The following is a 17852-nucleotide window of genomic DNA, read 5'->3' as shown; positions in this document are numbered from 1 at the left end:
CTGTCTGCTGAGTTTTCCCACTTGCTAACTCGCTTGCCTTCTGACTCAGCATCTTTACCTGTCTCCTTTATTCTTTTTTTCAAGCAGATCTCCTTTTCCTCTCTACCATCTGCTTATAGAATAGGATGAAAATAAATTAGTAGTTTCACAGTCTCTTATCTTTATGCTGTTTATCACTATTAAAATTCCTCCTTCACCCCACTTGCATGGGAGGTTTGAACTGCCATTGATAACTCTGGGGTGAGTGGGGAGTGCCCTCGTTCAGGACAAAGCCTCTTTAAGCTCTGTCCAAGGTGAAAGGAATAATGTTGCATGTGCTTCATGGAGCCTAGGATGTTGAGTCATCCTCACAAACCCACATTGATATTTCAAACATAAATAATCAGCATAAGAGGCTTTGAGGGGAGCTAGCAGCCTCAGGCTGTTGTCCCAAGCTTGATAGCCTCAGCTCTCAGGATTTCATCAGGAGTTCCAGGTGTTAGACTTTCTCATGACCTAATTGATTACAAAACTCTTGCTTCCTCTTGGCTTTGGCTGGAGAGGACATAATAGACCTTTTTTTTTTTTAAAAAAGACAAAAAACTTCCTTTTTTTGTGTGTCTTTCACATCATGCATCCTGATCCCACCCATCTCCCGTTCCCTCACATCCACCCTCTACCCCTGCAACCCCCTCCACAAAATAAAACAAAATAAAATTTAAGATAAAAAAGAAAAAAAAAAGGGGGAGGAAGGGAAAATCTCGTTATGGCAGCTGCAGTGTGACACAGTGAGTCACGCAGTAAACCCCTTTGTCCATCCGTCTTTACATGCAGGTATTCATCACAAAGAATCTTTGGTTTGGTTCGAGGTCCCTGGTCTCTGCAACACTATGGACACTGGGCCCTCAATGGGACTCTTTCTGGACATCCTGTTGCTGCCCTGTGTCTGAAGGACTGCCCCCGCCCCCTGCCCCCCACCTGGGCTCCAGCAGATCAAAGATGGGGTGGATGTTGACGGGGGGGGGGGGGGGGGGGGGGCACCACACACACGGGGCCGGGGGGGGGGGGGGGGACAGACACATAACCCTGGTTCTGGGCCTGAGTAGTTGTGGGGTTGGTCAGTCTACCAGCTCTCCCCTGTCTGTAGAACAGGATGAAAATAAATTAGTAATTTCACATCTACTACAGTCCAGCATTGCCCCGGCTAGTTCACCCCTTGCAGCAGTGAACAAGGGATGGGGTCAGTGTGGAGATAGCAGTTTTAAAGGTGTCTTTTTCCCTGTATCATGCAAAAATTTCAGATTTCCTTTTTGGTGTTTTTCTTTTTTTGTGAGAGGTTTGTGTAGCTCAGGGTGGCCTCAGACTCAGAAGGACCTTGACTTTCTGAACTCCACATCTCAGGATGCTAGAATCAAAGTTGTGTGCCACCAGCCCTCGCTCATTTCAGATTTTAAGATGGTTTCAACTGGAAACCTGGGTTTGCTTTCAGACTTTTTCTAGGACTGAATCTACAGGCTGCCCCCTTGTGCTGAGTCAGGGAAAGGCATGTTGTCGGCAGCACTTTATTCTGTCGTGTGGGTTTAAGTCGTACTTGAGTTTTAAAGCAGGCCTCTCAGAGCTTGTATCATTTCAGTAACTATGGAGCGGAAGTCAGCGTGCATGGTGAGGGTTTGGCATTGCTGGTATCAGAAAAAGCCTGGACTTCTGTCTCTTTTCCTTTCGTTGTATTGAGATGTGCTGTCTGTGTTCTCTCTAGGGCCAAGGAGAGCATGTACCATGCCTTGGGATACAGTACCATTGTGGTGTTGCAGGCTATCATGACCTTTGAGCAACAGGACATCCAGAATGGCATTTCCGCCATGAAGGACGCCTTGCAAACCTGCCAGAAGTATGACTGAGTAGTTACTATTTGAGTTGAGACCCCAAAACTTCTTGCCACAGTGCCAGGTGGATGCAGTTTGCTAAACTAAGGTCTCTGTGTTTGAGGCGGGTCAGAATTATGCAACAGGACTTCCGCTTCAGAGTTTCTTGGCCAATTCAGTTCCATCCATTGGAATTCAAGAAGTCCTGTGGGGAAGTAGAATATGGCTCCCACTTTAGCACCTGTACTCACTGCTGGATACATGGGGTCTGAACTATAGTGAGAGTCTGAGGGAGGCTTCAGAAGGGTTAGCAGAGAGCATCTTTCTAGGTCTTTTGAGGTAAATGAGTTAAGAACCGAGTACCATGTCAGGTCAAGCCGGGACTGTTCTTGCTCTATATGGGAGAAACCACACATTCAGAAGGGAGTTTTTATTTGCCTAAGGATGCATTTAGACATTCTTGGTTGATCAAAATGAGATAGAGTGTCAGTTTTAAGCTCTAATCTTCATGTAGAGGGCCTTAGTGAAAGCAGTTATTTGTACTGGTGAATTTTAATGTGGGTAAGATGAATCTCCATGTAATTATGTTGTAAACCCTCAAATGAAGAGCATTTTCCTAATAGTGCACTTTGAGTCCATTTTTCACCCATGGAGATGCTTACCACAGATACTCTGCTTTTAGCCAGGAAAATGAGGGGAAGTTTATGCCAGGTTTGTACTCGGTGGGGTGTGTGGGCTCCTCTGCACCGTGCTCGGTGGGTTGAGTGCTCATGGTTGGCAGTGCAGGACTGGGCAATGTGTGTGCGGCACCGGGGGCGGAGGGCTTGGCCTTGCAGACCGGGCCTGAGCGTTCCAGCGTAACCGACAGTGAGTGGCGGTGACCCAGTCTGATGCTGTCTCCCCTCCTCTTCTCTCCCCTTACCCTTCTCCACTGCAGATACAGGAAGAAATGCACAGTTGTGGAGTCTTTCTCAAGTCTCCTGTCTCGGGGGTCGCTGGAACAGCTGAGTGAAGGTAAGTGTGGTGAACGCTCGCTCCCCTTTCCTTTCCCTGTCCTTCATCATTGAAGCCCGAAATGAGGGGCCCTCCTTTTCTCCTCCCCGTGCCACTCACACCCGACGCCCCTCAGCTGTGCGCACATTTGCTGTTTTTTTTTTTTTTTTAAGCAGTGGACCACATGTGCTCCAATGTGGTCTGGACCCACATCAGGGTGTGTTAATGCATTTTATCTGTTCGGAGCTGTACAGTCATGAACAGGATGGTACCACAGTATGTTGTTTTTTTCTCACTGAAGGACAGCTTTAATTTTTTTCATTTTTTAGCAAATATTGCTGCCCTAAAATCCCTTGTACATGTCTTTTTGTATCTTTCAAGTATTTCATGAGTCAGTTTCCTAAAAGTAGAATTACTGCAACTCAGGGCTTGAAATTTTATAGTATTTATAGATACTGGTTTTTTTTTCCTCCCAAAAAACCTGTATATTCAACCACCTTGCAGAGTTTCATTTTATACAGACTATTAATATTTTTCCAAGGTGAAAGTACTTTTTTTTTTTTTGTTTTTGAAATGGAGTCTTCCTATGTAGTCCTCACTGGCCTGAACTCACTATGTAGATCAGGCTGACCTTGAACTCACAGAGATCTGCCTACCTCTGCCCCCCAAGTGCATTAAAGGCATGCACCACTGTATCTGGGTCATTTTTGTAACTTTAAAAATGATAGTGCTCGTCTACATAGCAGATGAAGATGTTGGAGTCCAGGAATATCTGTAGCACTCGATCAGATAGATGGGAAGACCAACGTCACTTGTTTCATATTCCCAGTAAAATGAGAAGAGAACTGGTCTAACCAGCCCTATAAAGAAGGGTGGCCCACCACCAAGGAGCATCCGGGTAATCCTGTAGAAGCAGTGCTGTCTCAGGAGAATTTGTGTCCATATCGTCCTTTTCAAACTTGTCCCATAGAAGAGGTTAGTACAAAACACTGGAAGCAGCCATGGCTGGGCAAAGCAGACACAGCTCTGGGCATGGCTGTCAGAATCGTCAAGTGTATGCTGCACACCTCGAGTGTGATTTGTCACGGGGCTTTGTTTGCTTTGTAGGCGCGTTATCAGCTTGTTTGGGACGTTGGAGAAGTTGTGCACATTTGAATGATGTGAGTTTTGAGTGTTGATTACAGTTGAGGATTGTGACACATCACGTCTTTAGGACTTGCTGGGAAGGAGGGTGGTGTTGACTCAGCCATGACAGAAACAGATGGTATTTTGTTGGTTACTGCAGGCAGTTGAAACTGTCTTCTTTTTCATTAGAAACTGACCTGGAAGCATCTATAAGAAAAAAGCTGGTACTAGTAGGCCTAAAGTCTTGCAGAGATGATCCACGGAGATGAAATTGGCCCCAGTGTGACTCTGGTCTCTGTATTCTCCCTCCTAGCACCATCCAAATGGCCTCTCCCCTGAGGCACTGACTCCTCTTTCCCTTTTTCTTTGTGGTATGAAGGTGATATTGGAGAGTTTTAAACCTTAGTTTTGGGAGGAATGACATGGTATTTTTGGTGTGAGGGTAAATAATTTTAAAATGCCATAATGCTCTATTTTGGTGCTTTCCTTAACATTAACCATCCTAATATGTTTAGCTGATGTTCACAGAGAGTAAGTGGCCAAGGTGACCAACTCTGGAAGCAGCATTTAAACTGGTCTGCTTCCCCTAGCTACAACTCTGCCCACTGTCCCCATGTTCTCCTGTAGGAGAATAGAAAACATCTTACATGGATGATGGAAACACTGAATTGTCACATCTGGAAAATTGATGATTATGTTCTGATTTTTCCTCCTTGCATTTAAGGAAATCTGGACTTGGTATTAATTATTGAAAAATTAACTAGCCCATGTCTGTAGCTTATTCTGAACATCTTTAGACTGCTACAGAAAGGCTGTGCTTAGCTAGCTTTTGAGTGTACCGTGAATTCCTTTCATGGACTAAGGAATTTACAGTTAAGAGGCATTTTGGTGAAGAAGTTATACAGTGTAAGCCAGTCATGGTGAAGGAATAAAGCTCTGTAGTTTAAGCTGCATGTGATTCCTGGGGCCTTTGTCTGTTCCTGCAGTCCAAACAGACTTTATGTTTGAGGGGTGTTTAGTTTGCTTTCTGTTGCTGTGATAGAGCACCATGGCCTGAAGCAACTTGTGGAGGACGGGGCTTATTTGGCTCGTAGGTCACAGTTCATTTTCAAGGGAAGCCAAGGTGGGAACCTGGAGACAGGAACTGAAGCAGAGACCATGGAGGGAACTGGCTTCTGGCTTGTTCCCCATGGCTTGCTCAGCCTGCTTTCTTATACCAGCCAGGACCACCTGCTGGGCCCTCCCACATCAGTCATCAATCAAGAAAATGCTCTACAGACCTGCCTACAGGCCACTCTGAAGGGTATTTTCTCAGTTTGAGGTTCCTCTTCCTGGATAAGTCTAGCTCACATCAGGTTGACACTAACCAGACAGTGGGCATGGCAGAACACTGTAGCTCCAGTGTAGGATTTGTTGTCCTGTTGGTGGTTTTGGTTTACAGTCTCAGGTTCCTAGTTGTGTCCAGGAATGGGTATACTAGACGGAGGTGTTCATGAGCTTGCTGTGGAACACACACACTGTTCCTCTCCTCCGTGGCGGCTGGTGTGGAATGGCTTCAGATAGACTTCAGGGAGGCAGTGAAGTGGATGCCTAGGATGTGCAAAGAGATTTGATAGGAAGAGTACTTACGGAGTTCGTGCCCTCCTGCGTTGTGCTGTACCCTTTAGATTACTCTCAAGTCTGTCTGTCTTTGGTCTAGTCACCTTCCCTTCTGCTCAGGTCTTGGTGAGGACCTGCTGTCTGGCCTGCCGAGTCAGGCCAGCTGTGACACTGGGCACTGCCCTGCGTCAGCTTGACTGGCCTCTCCATCCTGCTGCCCTCTCCTCCCTCATGCACCTCAAGCTCCCGCCAAAGCAGCCCCGTCGCCCTTCCAGGAGCCTGCGCTTTCTTGCCTTTTATCTGGTCCTCTGCAGTGCTGACTTCTCCCCTTCCCCACCTGCCCCTGGCCAGTATCTCTTCCCAAGGTGCCCTCTGGCATCAGCAACCCCAGACAGTTGTCACTTGGTTACAGTTACCCGGGAGGAGGCTAGTTGGGTGACTGAACATCATCTGCCGGCTTGAGTTCCCCTGAAGGTACTGAGAAAACTGAGGCACACTCGGAGGGAAGGTGTCGTGGAGACTGCCGTCTCGACTGGTGGCTGTGCTAGATGTGTGCAGACAGCACGATGTCTGGGTGTTGTCTTCTGTGGCTTCTACCCTGCCTGTCTGTTGCTGGGGAGCTTAGCTGCATATTACTTCCTCATAAATTGAACATTTTATGTTGAGTCTATGTGAGAGAGCCCACGGGTCATGTGTGTGTAAAGGAAGGGAAACCTACATTCTTATCTAGTTTGGTCAGTGCTGTTTCCAGTGACACAGATTGCCCCGAGTTGTCCCATCACGTGAATTGACAAGGCCCTCTGCCTTCTGAACCTTTACCAGGCAGTGCAGACATGGGCCAAGAGCAGTAATGGCGACAGTTGCCAGCACTCATCAGGGCTTGCTGTGTCTGGGAAGCGCTAGAGACAATACTCATTTAACCCTCAGTAGCAAAGTAGAGTTGTTAGTGGGCCAGCAGAGAGGAAGGGCGGCCTGTGCGGAGCTCTGTACTAACTAGCACGTGGTAGAATCTTTCCTCCAAGCTCATTTACTTAAATAACATACCAATTTGCCTCCCATGGAGAAAGGAATCTGATGATTTTGTTTATGTAGAAACGTAAGATTTCTTTCCCTGATCTCTGCAAGTATCATGGGTGTCTAGGAAGTCAGGGCACGTTTGGGGTGGTGTACACATCCCTGCGGGGCTGGGCATGGCTTTGATAGCCCCTTTTTGTGAGCACCCTGTGCTTGTGCTCAGGTAGGAAAGTGCCATAAATTGGAAAGCACAGCTGCTTTGCTGCTGTCTCCAAGGAGTCCTGACTTGTGCACACAGGACAGTAGGTTTTTACAACTCCACAGAGTGTGACTGTTCACAGGTTGACTGTGTATCTGATCATCGTCATGATGACCGTGATGATCATAGTGTAGAAGCTAGAATTCATAAGGTTAATGAACCTTTCCAATCTATACAAACTGCTAAATGTTTATGCTACTATTATTTTTAGGTAATTTTCTTCTTTCAAAAGGGCTTTTGAATTTTGTTCAGAATTGATGAATCCTCAATCAGGCTTGGTGATTCATGCTTATCACAGTACCAAACAAGTTGTTGAGGCAGGAAGATTGCTATGAATATAGGACAGTCTGGACTACTTACTTAGTGAGTTCCAGACCTGCTTGGACTCCAAAGTGAGGCCCTGTCTCAAACCAACCGTCTGTTTCCTCTTCTGTCCAAGCCTCACTCCGCTGTCAGTGTTGCATGGAGTTGAAGATGACTTCCCTGAACAGTTCACATGTTCCAGGAAAATCCTGTGCCAGGACTAAGAACAATTCATCCTGTTTCTCTGGAAGCACGGAAGCAATCTAGACCTTTGTGTCTCTCTTGGGCTCATTTATCTTCTAGCCTTTTCAGAATATCTAGAGCAATACTGTGTCTTAATGTAATCCTATTTGTTTTTAATAGAGGAAATGCATGCAGAAATCTGTTATGCCGAGTGTCTCCTACAGAAAGCAGCACTCACGTTTGTGCAGGTAATGAACATTTGGCTGAATATTGGTGTTGGGTGGGAAGCCTGCCAACATTGTACAGAAAATGGTAAATGTTGCTCACCATGTGTGCGCTGAGACTGAGCGTGGTAATGGAGGATATTTGTTATCCTGATAAAGTTTGCCTGAAAGAAGGCTCCAGAGAGCTGTATTCCCACTCAGATGTACTTAGTGACTGTTTCAGATGACTTCTAGGAAGCTTCTTAGTGTGAAAACAAAGAGGACTCTAGCTTGCACATGCGTGGTAAGAGTTGCTTGGGCTGAGAAGTACCTCCCCCGCTCTAAGGGTTTCTCTGTGTAGCCCTGGCTGTTCTGGAGCTCTCTCTGTAGACCAGGCTGGCCTCGAACTCACAGAGCTCCGCCTGCCTCTGCCTCTGCCTCCTAGTGCTGGGATCTCTGCACATCACTCATTGTGTCACTTGCTTCTGTGAATCTCCGTCAACTGCTCGTACATCGGTAGCCACTCTTCATGGCCCTCACATTTTTACCCACCTCATCCTGTCTATCCTCACCCCCCTTCCTTGCTTTTGTCTCAAGATCAGGTCTCACTATGTAGCCGTGCCTGGCCTGGAACTCTCTATAAGACCAGGCTGTCCTTGAACTCATGGAGATCCACCTGCCTTTGCCTCCCAAGTGCTGGCTACAACGCCTGACCAGAACAGTTTTCAAAAGTCAAGGAATCCTTTTCTTAGAAGGACTTTGTTTTCATCTGTCACCTATGTGTGTGTGTGTCCGAATGCTTTTAGAAATGTGAATTCTGTGTTATGGCCCAATGATGACTGTCATAAGGGACAGGAGTAGAGATGATAAGGAAGCAGAAAACAATCTCAGACTTCTAAATTATTTTGAAAATTATTTCTCTTTTTTTTCCCTTGGAGGGTGGTGGTGATGATTTTTTTTCCCCTGCAAGTTGACGTGTTAGCTTAGATTCTGTTCAGTAAAACTGAATCAGTGTAGCCCTTTTATCCTGTTCTCTGAAGCCCTGTGCATAACCCAAATGGGTTGACAACAACCGTCTCATTGACATCATGATGTGAGTCACAGAGGCCCCAGGATTCTTCCTGATGTGTTTTCCAAATCAAATATTAGGCTTACAAGTTTGTTTTGTACCTGAGCACTTGAAATCCAACATCTTGGAGATGTCCATGACCTCTCCATCTTCCTCATGTCTGCCTGTGGTCACTTCTGTATCCATGCTTTGGCTGGTTAAGGATCTGCAGCTCCACCCCTTCTTCCGTGCTCCCACCACTATTGCCCCGCAGAGGTGCTCATCAGCTCCACCCCTTCCTCTGTGCTCCCACCATATTGCCCCTGCAGAAGTGCTCATCAGCTCCACCCCTTCTTCTGTGCTCCCACCACCATTGCTCCTGCAGAGGTGCTCATCAGCTCCACCTCTTCCTCCGTGCTCCTGCAGAGGTGCTCATCAGCTCCACCCCTTCTTCTGTGCTCCCACCATATTGCCCCTGCAGAAGTGCTCATCAGCTCCACCCCTTCTTCTGTGTTCCCACCACCATTGCCCCTGCAGAGGTGCTCATCAGCTCCACCTCTTCCTCCATGCTCCTGCAGAGGTGCTCATCAGCTCCGCCCCTTCCGCTGTGCTCTTGCAGAGGTGCTCATTCTTTTGCCGAATTGATTATATTATACAGCAGTTGAGTGACTGTCCCCGGTTTCTTTTTACGTTTAGTTCACCCTGCATTCTCTGATTGCGAACTCTATCAGAACTGAGACTCTCGCCTTGTTGTTTTCTGCTTCTGCATCTCATGGCTTTCATAGACTGTCAGTGTTCTGTATCAGAATATCACAGATTGGGAAGGGGTTTCCAGGCTGTGCTGGTGCCTCCCCCGAAATCCCCTGCTTCTCCTCTTATGGGTCCTCAGGTGTCCTGACCCTATCACAGGGGTCAGGGTAGTTTCCCTCCTCCTTGGTTCCTTCCTTCTCTGCAGTAGCTGCTCAGTTAGCGCTCATCTCCATGCATGCAGATGCCAGCGTGTTAGCTCTTATCTCCGTGCATGCAGATGCCAGCGTGTTAGCTCTCATCTCCGTGCATGCAGATGCCAGCGTGTTAGCTCTCATCTCCGTGCATGCAGATGCCAGCGTGTTAGTGCTCATCTCCGTGCATGCAGATGCCAGCGTGTTAGCTCTCATCTCCGTGCATGCAGATGCCAGCGTGTTAGCGCTCATCTCCATGCATGCAGATGCCAGCGTGTTAGCTCTCATCTCCGTGCATGCAGATGCCAGCGTGTTAGTGCTCATCTCCATGCATGCAGATGCCAGCGTGTTAGCTCTCATCTCCGTGCATGCAGATGCCAGCGTGTTATCTCTCATCTCCATACATGCAGATGCCAGCGTGTTAGCGCTCATCTGTGTACATGCAGATGCCAGCGTGTTAGCTCTCATCTCCGTACATGCAGATGCCAGCGTGTTAGCTCTCATCTGTGTACATGCAGATGCCAGCGTGTTAGCGCTCATCTGTGTACATGCAGATGCCAGCGTGTTAGCGCTCATCTGTGTACATGCAGATGCCAGCGTGTTAGCGCTCATCTGTGTACATGCAGATGCCAGCGTGTTAGCGCTCATCTGTGTACATGCAGATGCCAGCGTGTTAGCTCTCATCTCCTTACATGCAGATGCCAGCGTGTTAGCTCTCATCTCCATACATGCAGATGCCAGCGTGTTAGCTCTCATCTGTGTACATGCAGATGCCAGCGTGTTAGCGCTCATCTGTGTACATGCAGATGCCAGCGTGTTAGCTCTCATCTCCATACATGCAGATGCCAGCGTGTTAGCGCTCATCTCCGTACATGCAGATGCCAGCGTGTTAGCGCTCATCTCCGTACATGCAGATGCCAGCGTGTTAGCGCTCATCTCTGTACATGCAGATGCCAGCGTGTTAGCGCTCATCTCTGTACATGCAGATGCCAGCGTGTTAGCGCTCATCTGTGTACATGCAGATGCCAGCGTGTTAGCTCTCATGTCCATACATGCAGATGCCAGCGTGTTAGCGCTCATCTGTGTACATGCAGATGCCAGTGTGTTAGCGCTCATCTGTGTACATGCAGATGCCAGCGTGTTAGCTCTCATCTCCATACATGCAGATGCCAGCGTGTTAGCTCTCATCTGTGTACATGCAGATGCCAGCGTGTTAGCGCTCATCTCCGTGCATGCAGATGCCAGCGTGTTAGCGCTCATCTGTGTACATGCAGATGCCAGCGTGTTAGCTCTCATCTGTGTACATGCAGATACCAGCGTGTTAGCGCTCATCTCTGTACATGCAGATGCCAGCGTGTTAGCTCTCATGTCCATACATGCAGATGCCAGCGTGTTAGCTCTCATCTCCATACATGCAGATGCCAATGTGTTAGCTCTCATCTCCATACATGCAGATGCCAGCGTGTTAGCTCTCATCTCCATACATGCAGATGCCAGCGTGTTAGCGCTCATCTGTGTACATGCAGATGCCAGCGTGTTAGCTCTCATCTCCATACATGCAGATGCCAGCGTGTTAGCTCTCATCTGTGTACATGCAGATGCCAGCGTGTTAGCGCTCATCTCCGTACATGCAGATGCCAGCGTGTTAGCTCTCATCTCCATACATGCAGATGCCAGCGTGTTAGCGCTCATCTCTGTACATGCAGATGCCAGCGTGTTAGCGCTCATCTGTGTACATGCAGATGCCAGCGTGTTAGCTCTCATGTCCATACATGCAGATGCCAGCGTGTTAGCGCTCATCTGTGTACATGCAGATGCCAGCGTGTTAGCTCTCATCTCCATACATGCAGATGCCAGCGTGTTAGCTCTCATGTCCATACATGCAGATGCCAGCGTGTTAGCGCTCATCTCCATACATGCAGATGCCAGCGTGTTAGCGCTCATCTGTGTACATGCAGATGCCAGCGTGTTAGCTCTCATCTCCATACATGCAGATGCCACCGTGTTACCTCTCATCTGTGTACATGCAGATGCCAGCGTGTTAGCTCTCATCTCCGTACATGCAGATGCCAGCGTGTTAGCTCTCATCTCCATACATGCAGATGCCAGCGTGTTAGCTCTCATCTCTGTACATGCAGATGCCAGCGTGTTAGCGCTCATCTCTGTACATGCAGATGCCAGCGTGTTAGCTCTCATCTGTGTACATGCAGATGCCAGCGTGTTAGCTCTCATCTCCATACATGCAGATGCCAGTGTGTTAGCGCTCATCTGTGTACATGCAGATGCCAGTGTGTTAGCGCTCATCTGTGTACATGCAGATGCCAGCGTGTTAGCTCTCATCTCCATACATGCAGATGCCAGCGTGTTAGCTCTCATCTGTGTACATGCAGATGCCAGCGTGTTAGCGCTCATCTCCGTGCATGCAGATGCCAGCGTGTTAGCGCTCATCTGTGTACATGCAGATGCCAGCGTGTTAGCTCTCATCTGTGTACATGCAGATGCCAGCGTGTTAGCGCTCATCTCTGTACATGCAGATGCCAGCGTGTTAGCTCTCATGTCCATACATGCAGATGCCAGCGTGTTAGCTCTCATCTCCATACATGCAGATGCCAACGTGTTAGCTCTCATCTCCATACATGCAGATGCCAGCGTGTTAGCTCTCATCTCCATACATGCAGATGCCAGCGTGTTAGCGCTCATCTGTGTACATGCAGATGCCAGCGTGTTAGCTCTCATCTCCATACATGCAGATGCCAGCGTGTTAGCTCTCATCTGTGTACATGCAGATGCCAGCGTGTTAGCGCTCATCTCCGTACATGCAGATGCCAGCGTGTTAGCTCTCATCTCCATACATGCAGATGCCAGCGTGTTAGCGCTCATCTCTGTACATGCAGATGCCAGCGTGTTAGCGCTCATCTGTGTACATGCAGATGCCAGCGTGTTAGCTCTCATGTCCATACATGCAGATGCCAGCGTGTTAGCGCTCATCTGTGTACATGCAGATGCCAGCGTGTTAGCTCTCATCTCCATACATGCAGATGCCAGCGTGTTAGCTCTCATGTCCATACATGCAGATGCCAGCGTGTTAGCGCTCATCTCCATACATGCAGATGCCAGCGTGTTAGCGCTCATCTGTGTACATGCAGATGCCAGCGTGTTAGCTCTCATCTCCATACATGCAGATGCCACCGTGTTACCTCTCATCTGTGTACATGCAGATGCCAGCGTGTTAGCTCTCATCTCCGTACATGCAGATGCCAGCGTGTTAGCTCTCATCTCCATACATGCAGATGCCAGCGTGTTAGCTCTCATCTCTCTACATGCAGATGCCAGCGTGTTAGCGCTCATCTCTGTACATGCAGATGCCAGCGTGTTAGCTCTCATCTGTGTACATGCAGATGCCAGCGTGTTAGCTCTCATCTCCATACATGCAGATGCCAGTGTGTTAGCGCTCATCTGTGTACATGCAGATGCCAGCGTGTTAGCTCTCATCTCCATACATGCAGATGCCAGCGTGTTAGCTCTCATCTCCATACATGCAGATGCCAGTGTGTTAGCGCTCATCTCTGTACATGCAGATGCCAGTGTGGTCTTGACTGCTTCCTAGCGTGTCTAGTGAGGTGTCCTTGGCATGCAAACTAGGACTGCTTTTCCTTCCTTCACCTGGTCTTCCCTTGTTCTTTCCTGGTGCTAAAAGCACCAGCAGCTTCTAGGAGGGTTTGCTGGCTGACGTCATGCCCCACTTTATGTTCTCCTGACATCTGTGCTTGTCTCCATCACTGCATGCCTACTCACTTAGCACATCATGTTGCCTTTGCATGCAGGTGCCCAGCACAAAATAAACATTGTTTTGTGTTTGCTGAATCATGGAGTGCAATACCTTTATTTGAATCAGACTTTAATCTAACCCAGGAAAATTGTTTCTGTCTTTTATTTGAACTTGTGTAAATAAAGAGTTCTTAAAACAAGAATATAAACATTTAAGTTGCATAGTGAATTTTGTATTTACTGACTTGTATAATAATAGGAATGTTAAACATTTGAATAGCTAATGAGAATAGTAAACCAAAACCAGTTTCTCTTTCACTTTAGTTAGAAGTATCTCAAGTGCCACCTTTCTGAGGTCTGTAGACTAGCAATTCTCCTTAGAAATGTGGAGCGTAGGCTTGTCTCTGTCAGCACCATTAGCATACTGTCCTTCAGTGGGTTATTTGGTATAATTTATTAGGAGACTTTAAGAATGCTGGTCCTGAAAGTGCCATTCATCTAGGCCAACTGCCTCAATTTCATGATTGATAACTCTCAGGCAAAGAGAAGTGAAACGGTCCCCTACCCCCAAATTGCATATTAGTGACAACCACTTCAGAATTTAGATCAGTGGTTTTTGGTCTGCAAATTTACAGGAATAAAATTTACAATGTTAAGTAGACTGCTTGTCCAAGGATTGCAGAAAGAACCATTATCCCATTTACTGCGTATGGTGGATGGGAAAGTTTGGCCTTTAAGCAGATTTGTGTAGCCAAGTTCTGGGTGCCACTGACCCTGGAAAAGTGTTGCTCAGTAGATGCTGATGTTTATTGAAGTAGCTTTGAACTACATTTGCCCCCAAATCTGTGAGTATTACTGCCTTAGAAATACAAGGTAATATAAGCTTTTTGAAAATGTATTTTCACTACCTTCAAACTGGTTAAGAAAATTACAAAACGACACATTTCAAATGTAAAGTAAGAATCACGTGTCGATTTCAAAATTATGAACTCAACATACATTTGGGACTACGGATGCTGCTTATGGTAGGATGTTTGTTTACCCAGCATGCTCTAGGTTCCATTCCCAGCAAAACACACACACACACACACACACACACACACACACACAAACACACACACTTTTTTCTCATTATACAAATACATACTGTTTAACTTTTCCCCCTAAGTGCTCTAATTATTTAATTGTATTATTTTCAGGATGAAAATATGATCAACTTCATCAAAGGTGGACTCAAAATTAGAACAAGTTACCAAATATATAAGTAAGTTACAAAGTAAACTGTGACTTAAGTTGAAATTAAATTAAATATTTTTGAAGACAGGCTCTCATTCTGTAGCCCAGGCTAGCCTGGAACTCTTGATTTTCCTGCCTCAGCTTCCCAAGTGTTGGTCTTACAGTCAAGTGCTATCACGCCACTAAGACTAGCTTTTAAAGTGATTCTTGTTCTGTTCAGTTCTGTTCTTCAGAATTCTTATGAACTCAGTATGGCTAGATTTCTTCATCTGGTGCTGGTCAGTGCACTTGACGCTTGCCCGAGTGTGCTTGGTGCTGTAGGACAGCGAGGTTTAAATTTACATACGTTTCCAAGAGCAAATACTGGAAGAGAAAGTGGCAGACATTGTTCTGGTCAGGTAACCTTTATTTATATCCCCTAAGAATTATTTCTATATTTTGTTATTTATGTAATGTTTTCTTGAGACTCACTATAGAGAACAGCCTGTCTTTACACCTGTGATTCTCCTGCCTCAGACTTTGGAGTGCTGGGATTATAAGCACATGCCACTCACTACATTTGGCTTGCTTTAATAAAAACTTAAAAAAAAAAAAAAAGCACTACTATAATTTGGTATCTCTATTCTTTATGGTTACTCTATGATTATACTGTCCTTCTTGGCTTATTAAAGTTAGCTTAGCGTTAATAGGTACCGTTACGTGTAAAATGTGAGCTTTGTAAAAACAGTGTCCTTCGCCACCAGCTGGCCTTTGTTCTAGGCTGCCTTTCTGTTGCTGTGGTAAAACACTCGGACCAAAAGGAACTTAGGGGAAGAGAGGGCCTATGTGGCTCACACCTCAGGCCACACACAGTCCATCATTGAAGGAAGTCAAGAGGAACTTGAAGTGGGTGCCATGAAGAAGCACTGCTTGCTGGCTTGAGCATAGGCTCCTGCTCAGCTCTCTTACACCGCCCGGGACCTTCCCCGGGAATGCTGCTGCCCACCGTGGGCTGCATCTTCCTAAAGCAATGAGTAGTCAAGTTTGCATAGACTTGCTGGCAGGCCCGTCTAATTTTGATAATTGAGGTCCCCTTCTCAGGTGACTCTAGGCTGTATCAAGTAGACCATTTATAGGACAGCTTTTAACTATTCTTATATGTGTTCTGTGTGTGTATTATTGAACCCACAATGCAGCCTCAACTTTTTGTTTTCAAGTCCTTTGCCTTACTCTGCTCTGCTCACCACTGTATTTGGCATCGTTTCTGTTCACTTTTATGCGGATGAACTTCTTTACTTTAGCATTTCTCGTAGTATCAACTTTCAACACTTTTCTTGTTTTCACGTATTTGAAAGTCAGCTTATTTGGACTTGTCCTTCCAGGACACTCTTGCTGACTGTAGTATTCTGGGTTGTTGGGGTGTTTGTTTTCTCAGTCCCTTAAGACCACCACTCAGTTGCATCAGTGCTTGTGTTGTTCAGCCCTCCGCTGCCTGTGTGATTGTCTGCCTGTCGAATGTGTCATTTCCTTCAGGTCCCCTGAAGAATGTGCTGCATCTGTGCATTTCAGCAGTTGGAGTGTGGTTTTAGGCTTTTATGGCCATTATTTCTTCTAAGCGTTTTCCTGCACGTTTTCCCACTTATTTCCTCTGAACCTCTAACTGCGCACTAGTCAGCCTGCCTATGTCCACTAGTTCCATACACGCCCACACCCACTTTCTTGCTTAGGTTAGACCCAACATGTGGGTCATCTTGGAGTCAGTTTCTTTTCATTGCTTTTTCTGTTGACTGTATGTCATGTTTTCCTGTGTAATGATTTTTAAATTGTATGCTAGATACTAATGTATCTGTAGAGACTCTGGATTCTGTCATCCTTTCTCTGAAGTGGGCCAAGCTCTGTTCTGGGAAGCTGTTCATTTCCTTAGACTCGGGCACTGGACTTGTACTGGTGTAGGACATTGCCTCTGCATCTCTCTGTCCTCCTGCTGCCTCTCGGACCCTTCCCTAGTCACGTAGCTGATGGCTCAGCAAGACTTCCAGGTTGTTTGGACGTAACTTTGGCGTTCCCATCGGTGTCGTTCTCCCCTGTGGAAATGCCCTTACATCCACCTCGCTGACTCCAGCTCCGCCTCTGACCTTTAACCCAGGAAGTCTGTGGCTTACTGATGGTGTTCTGTGCACCCTGTAAGGAGGGGGGCATGCTTTCAGGCACATCGACACAGAGATTTAAAGTTGATTCATGAGCCATTTCCTGCTTTCAAATTGAACTCTTCTCCAGCTTCTGCCTACTCCACCTTCAGTTTCCAAGTCTACAAAAATATTTTAAATATCTTTTTTTGTGTATTTTTCTGGGTTTATAATTGTTATGTGTGGGAAAGCAAATCTCACATACACTTCCTGCCATTACTGGGAACAAATCCCATTACCAGAAGCAGACCGAATCAGTATTTCAGGAGGCGCTTTTACCAGTAGTCATTATATAAACCTGGAATCCAGCAAAAAAAAAAAAAAAAAAAAAAAAAAAAAAAAAAAATCATGCAAGAGGGAGCAGATTTGGGAAACTTGGCATCATGTTTTTAGATTTCCTTTCCAAGTATTTTTTAGAAGATTAAAGAGTTGATTGCTTTTCCAGTCATCAAAACTTTATAAAACAAATTTAAGTAGTCCTATGGTAACAAAGACACCTATATCAGTGCAGTGACAGGGCTTTGAAACAGGGCGCAGGCGTGTGTGTGTGTGTGTGTGTGTGTGTGTGTGTGTGCATGTACTTGTAGACACAGATGTTTAGCTAGAAGGTCACCCTATATTAAATTCCTGATTGAACATGAATCCTTTCAAAATAATAGAGAAAGAGAAATATTTTAAGTAAATACTTTTTGGAAAACTGTGTAAGGAAAAAAAACCACCATTAATGCAAAAATAAATTCCACCACGATTTAGTATTTAAATTTTTTTAAGTTATTAGGAAAGAACATAGGGAACTACTTTATGATCTTAAAATTAAAAGCTTGTGGCTTGAGACATGCCTCAGAGGTTAAGAGCACTTACTGATTTGTTGCAGGACCAAAGTTTGGATCTCAGTACCCACATTGGTGAATCCAGTTCCAGTCAATCAGAGGCCAGTTGTGTGCACAAATGTGCGTGTGCACACACACTAAAAATTTTGAAAATTAAAAAGCTTTTAAACTTTCATGAAAATTTTCTAGTTTGAAATAATTTATAATTTTCATATCTATTCAGATTTAGATATAACTATCTTGCAAAATAAAAAGCTCAATTATAGTTTAAAATCAGCTTTTAAACTTTCATTAAAATGTTCCACTGTTAGAGCTGGAATGACTCAGTTGTTAGGAGTTCATAC

The 17852-nt window shown here is 45.9% G+C and overlaps 1 protein-coding gene across 1 annotated transcript in view; it reads left to right on the top strand.

Annotated features, from left to right (window-relative positions):
* The window catches only part of Ttc39b (tetratricopeptide repeat domain 39B), a 107414-nt gene that overhangs the window by 65008 nt on the left and 24554 nt on the right, over nucleotides 1–17852 (top strand). Inside the window, exons 5-8 of the mRNA XM_059254485.1 lie at nucleotides 1736–1867; nucleotides 2779–2855; nucleotides 7498–7565; nucleotides 14477–14541. Of these exons, the coding sequence (XP_059110468.1) occupies nucleotides 1736–1867; nucleotides 2779–2855; nucleotides 7498–7565; nucleotides 14477–14541 (342 nt within the window). The remainder of the gene's footprint in view (nucleotides 1–1735; nucleotides 1868–2778; nucleotides 2856–7497; nucleotides 7566–14476; nucleotides 14542–17852) is intronic.

Source organism: Peromyscus eremicus, chromosome 2 (assembly GCF_949786415.1).
Source record: "Peromyscus eremicus chromosome 2, PerEre_H2_v1, whole genome shotgun sequence".
NCBI classification, from domain to species: Eukaryota; Metazoa; Chordata; class Mammalia; order Rodentia; family Cricetidae; genus Peromyscus; species Peromyscus eremicus.
The sequence above is the reverse complement of the archived record's forward strand: the minus strand, read 5'-3'. Positions and strand labels throughout refer to the sequence as shown.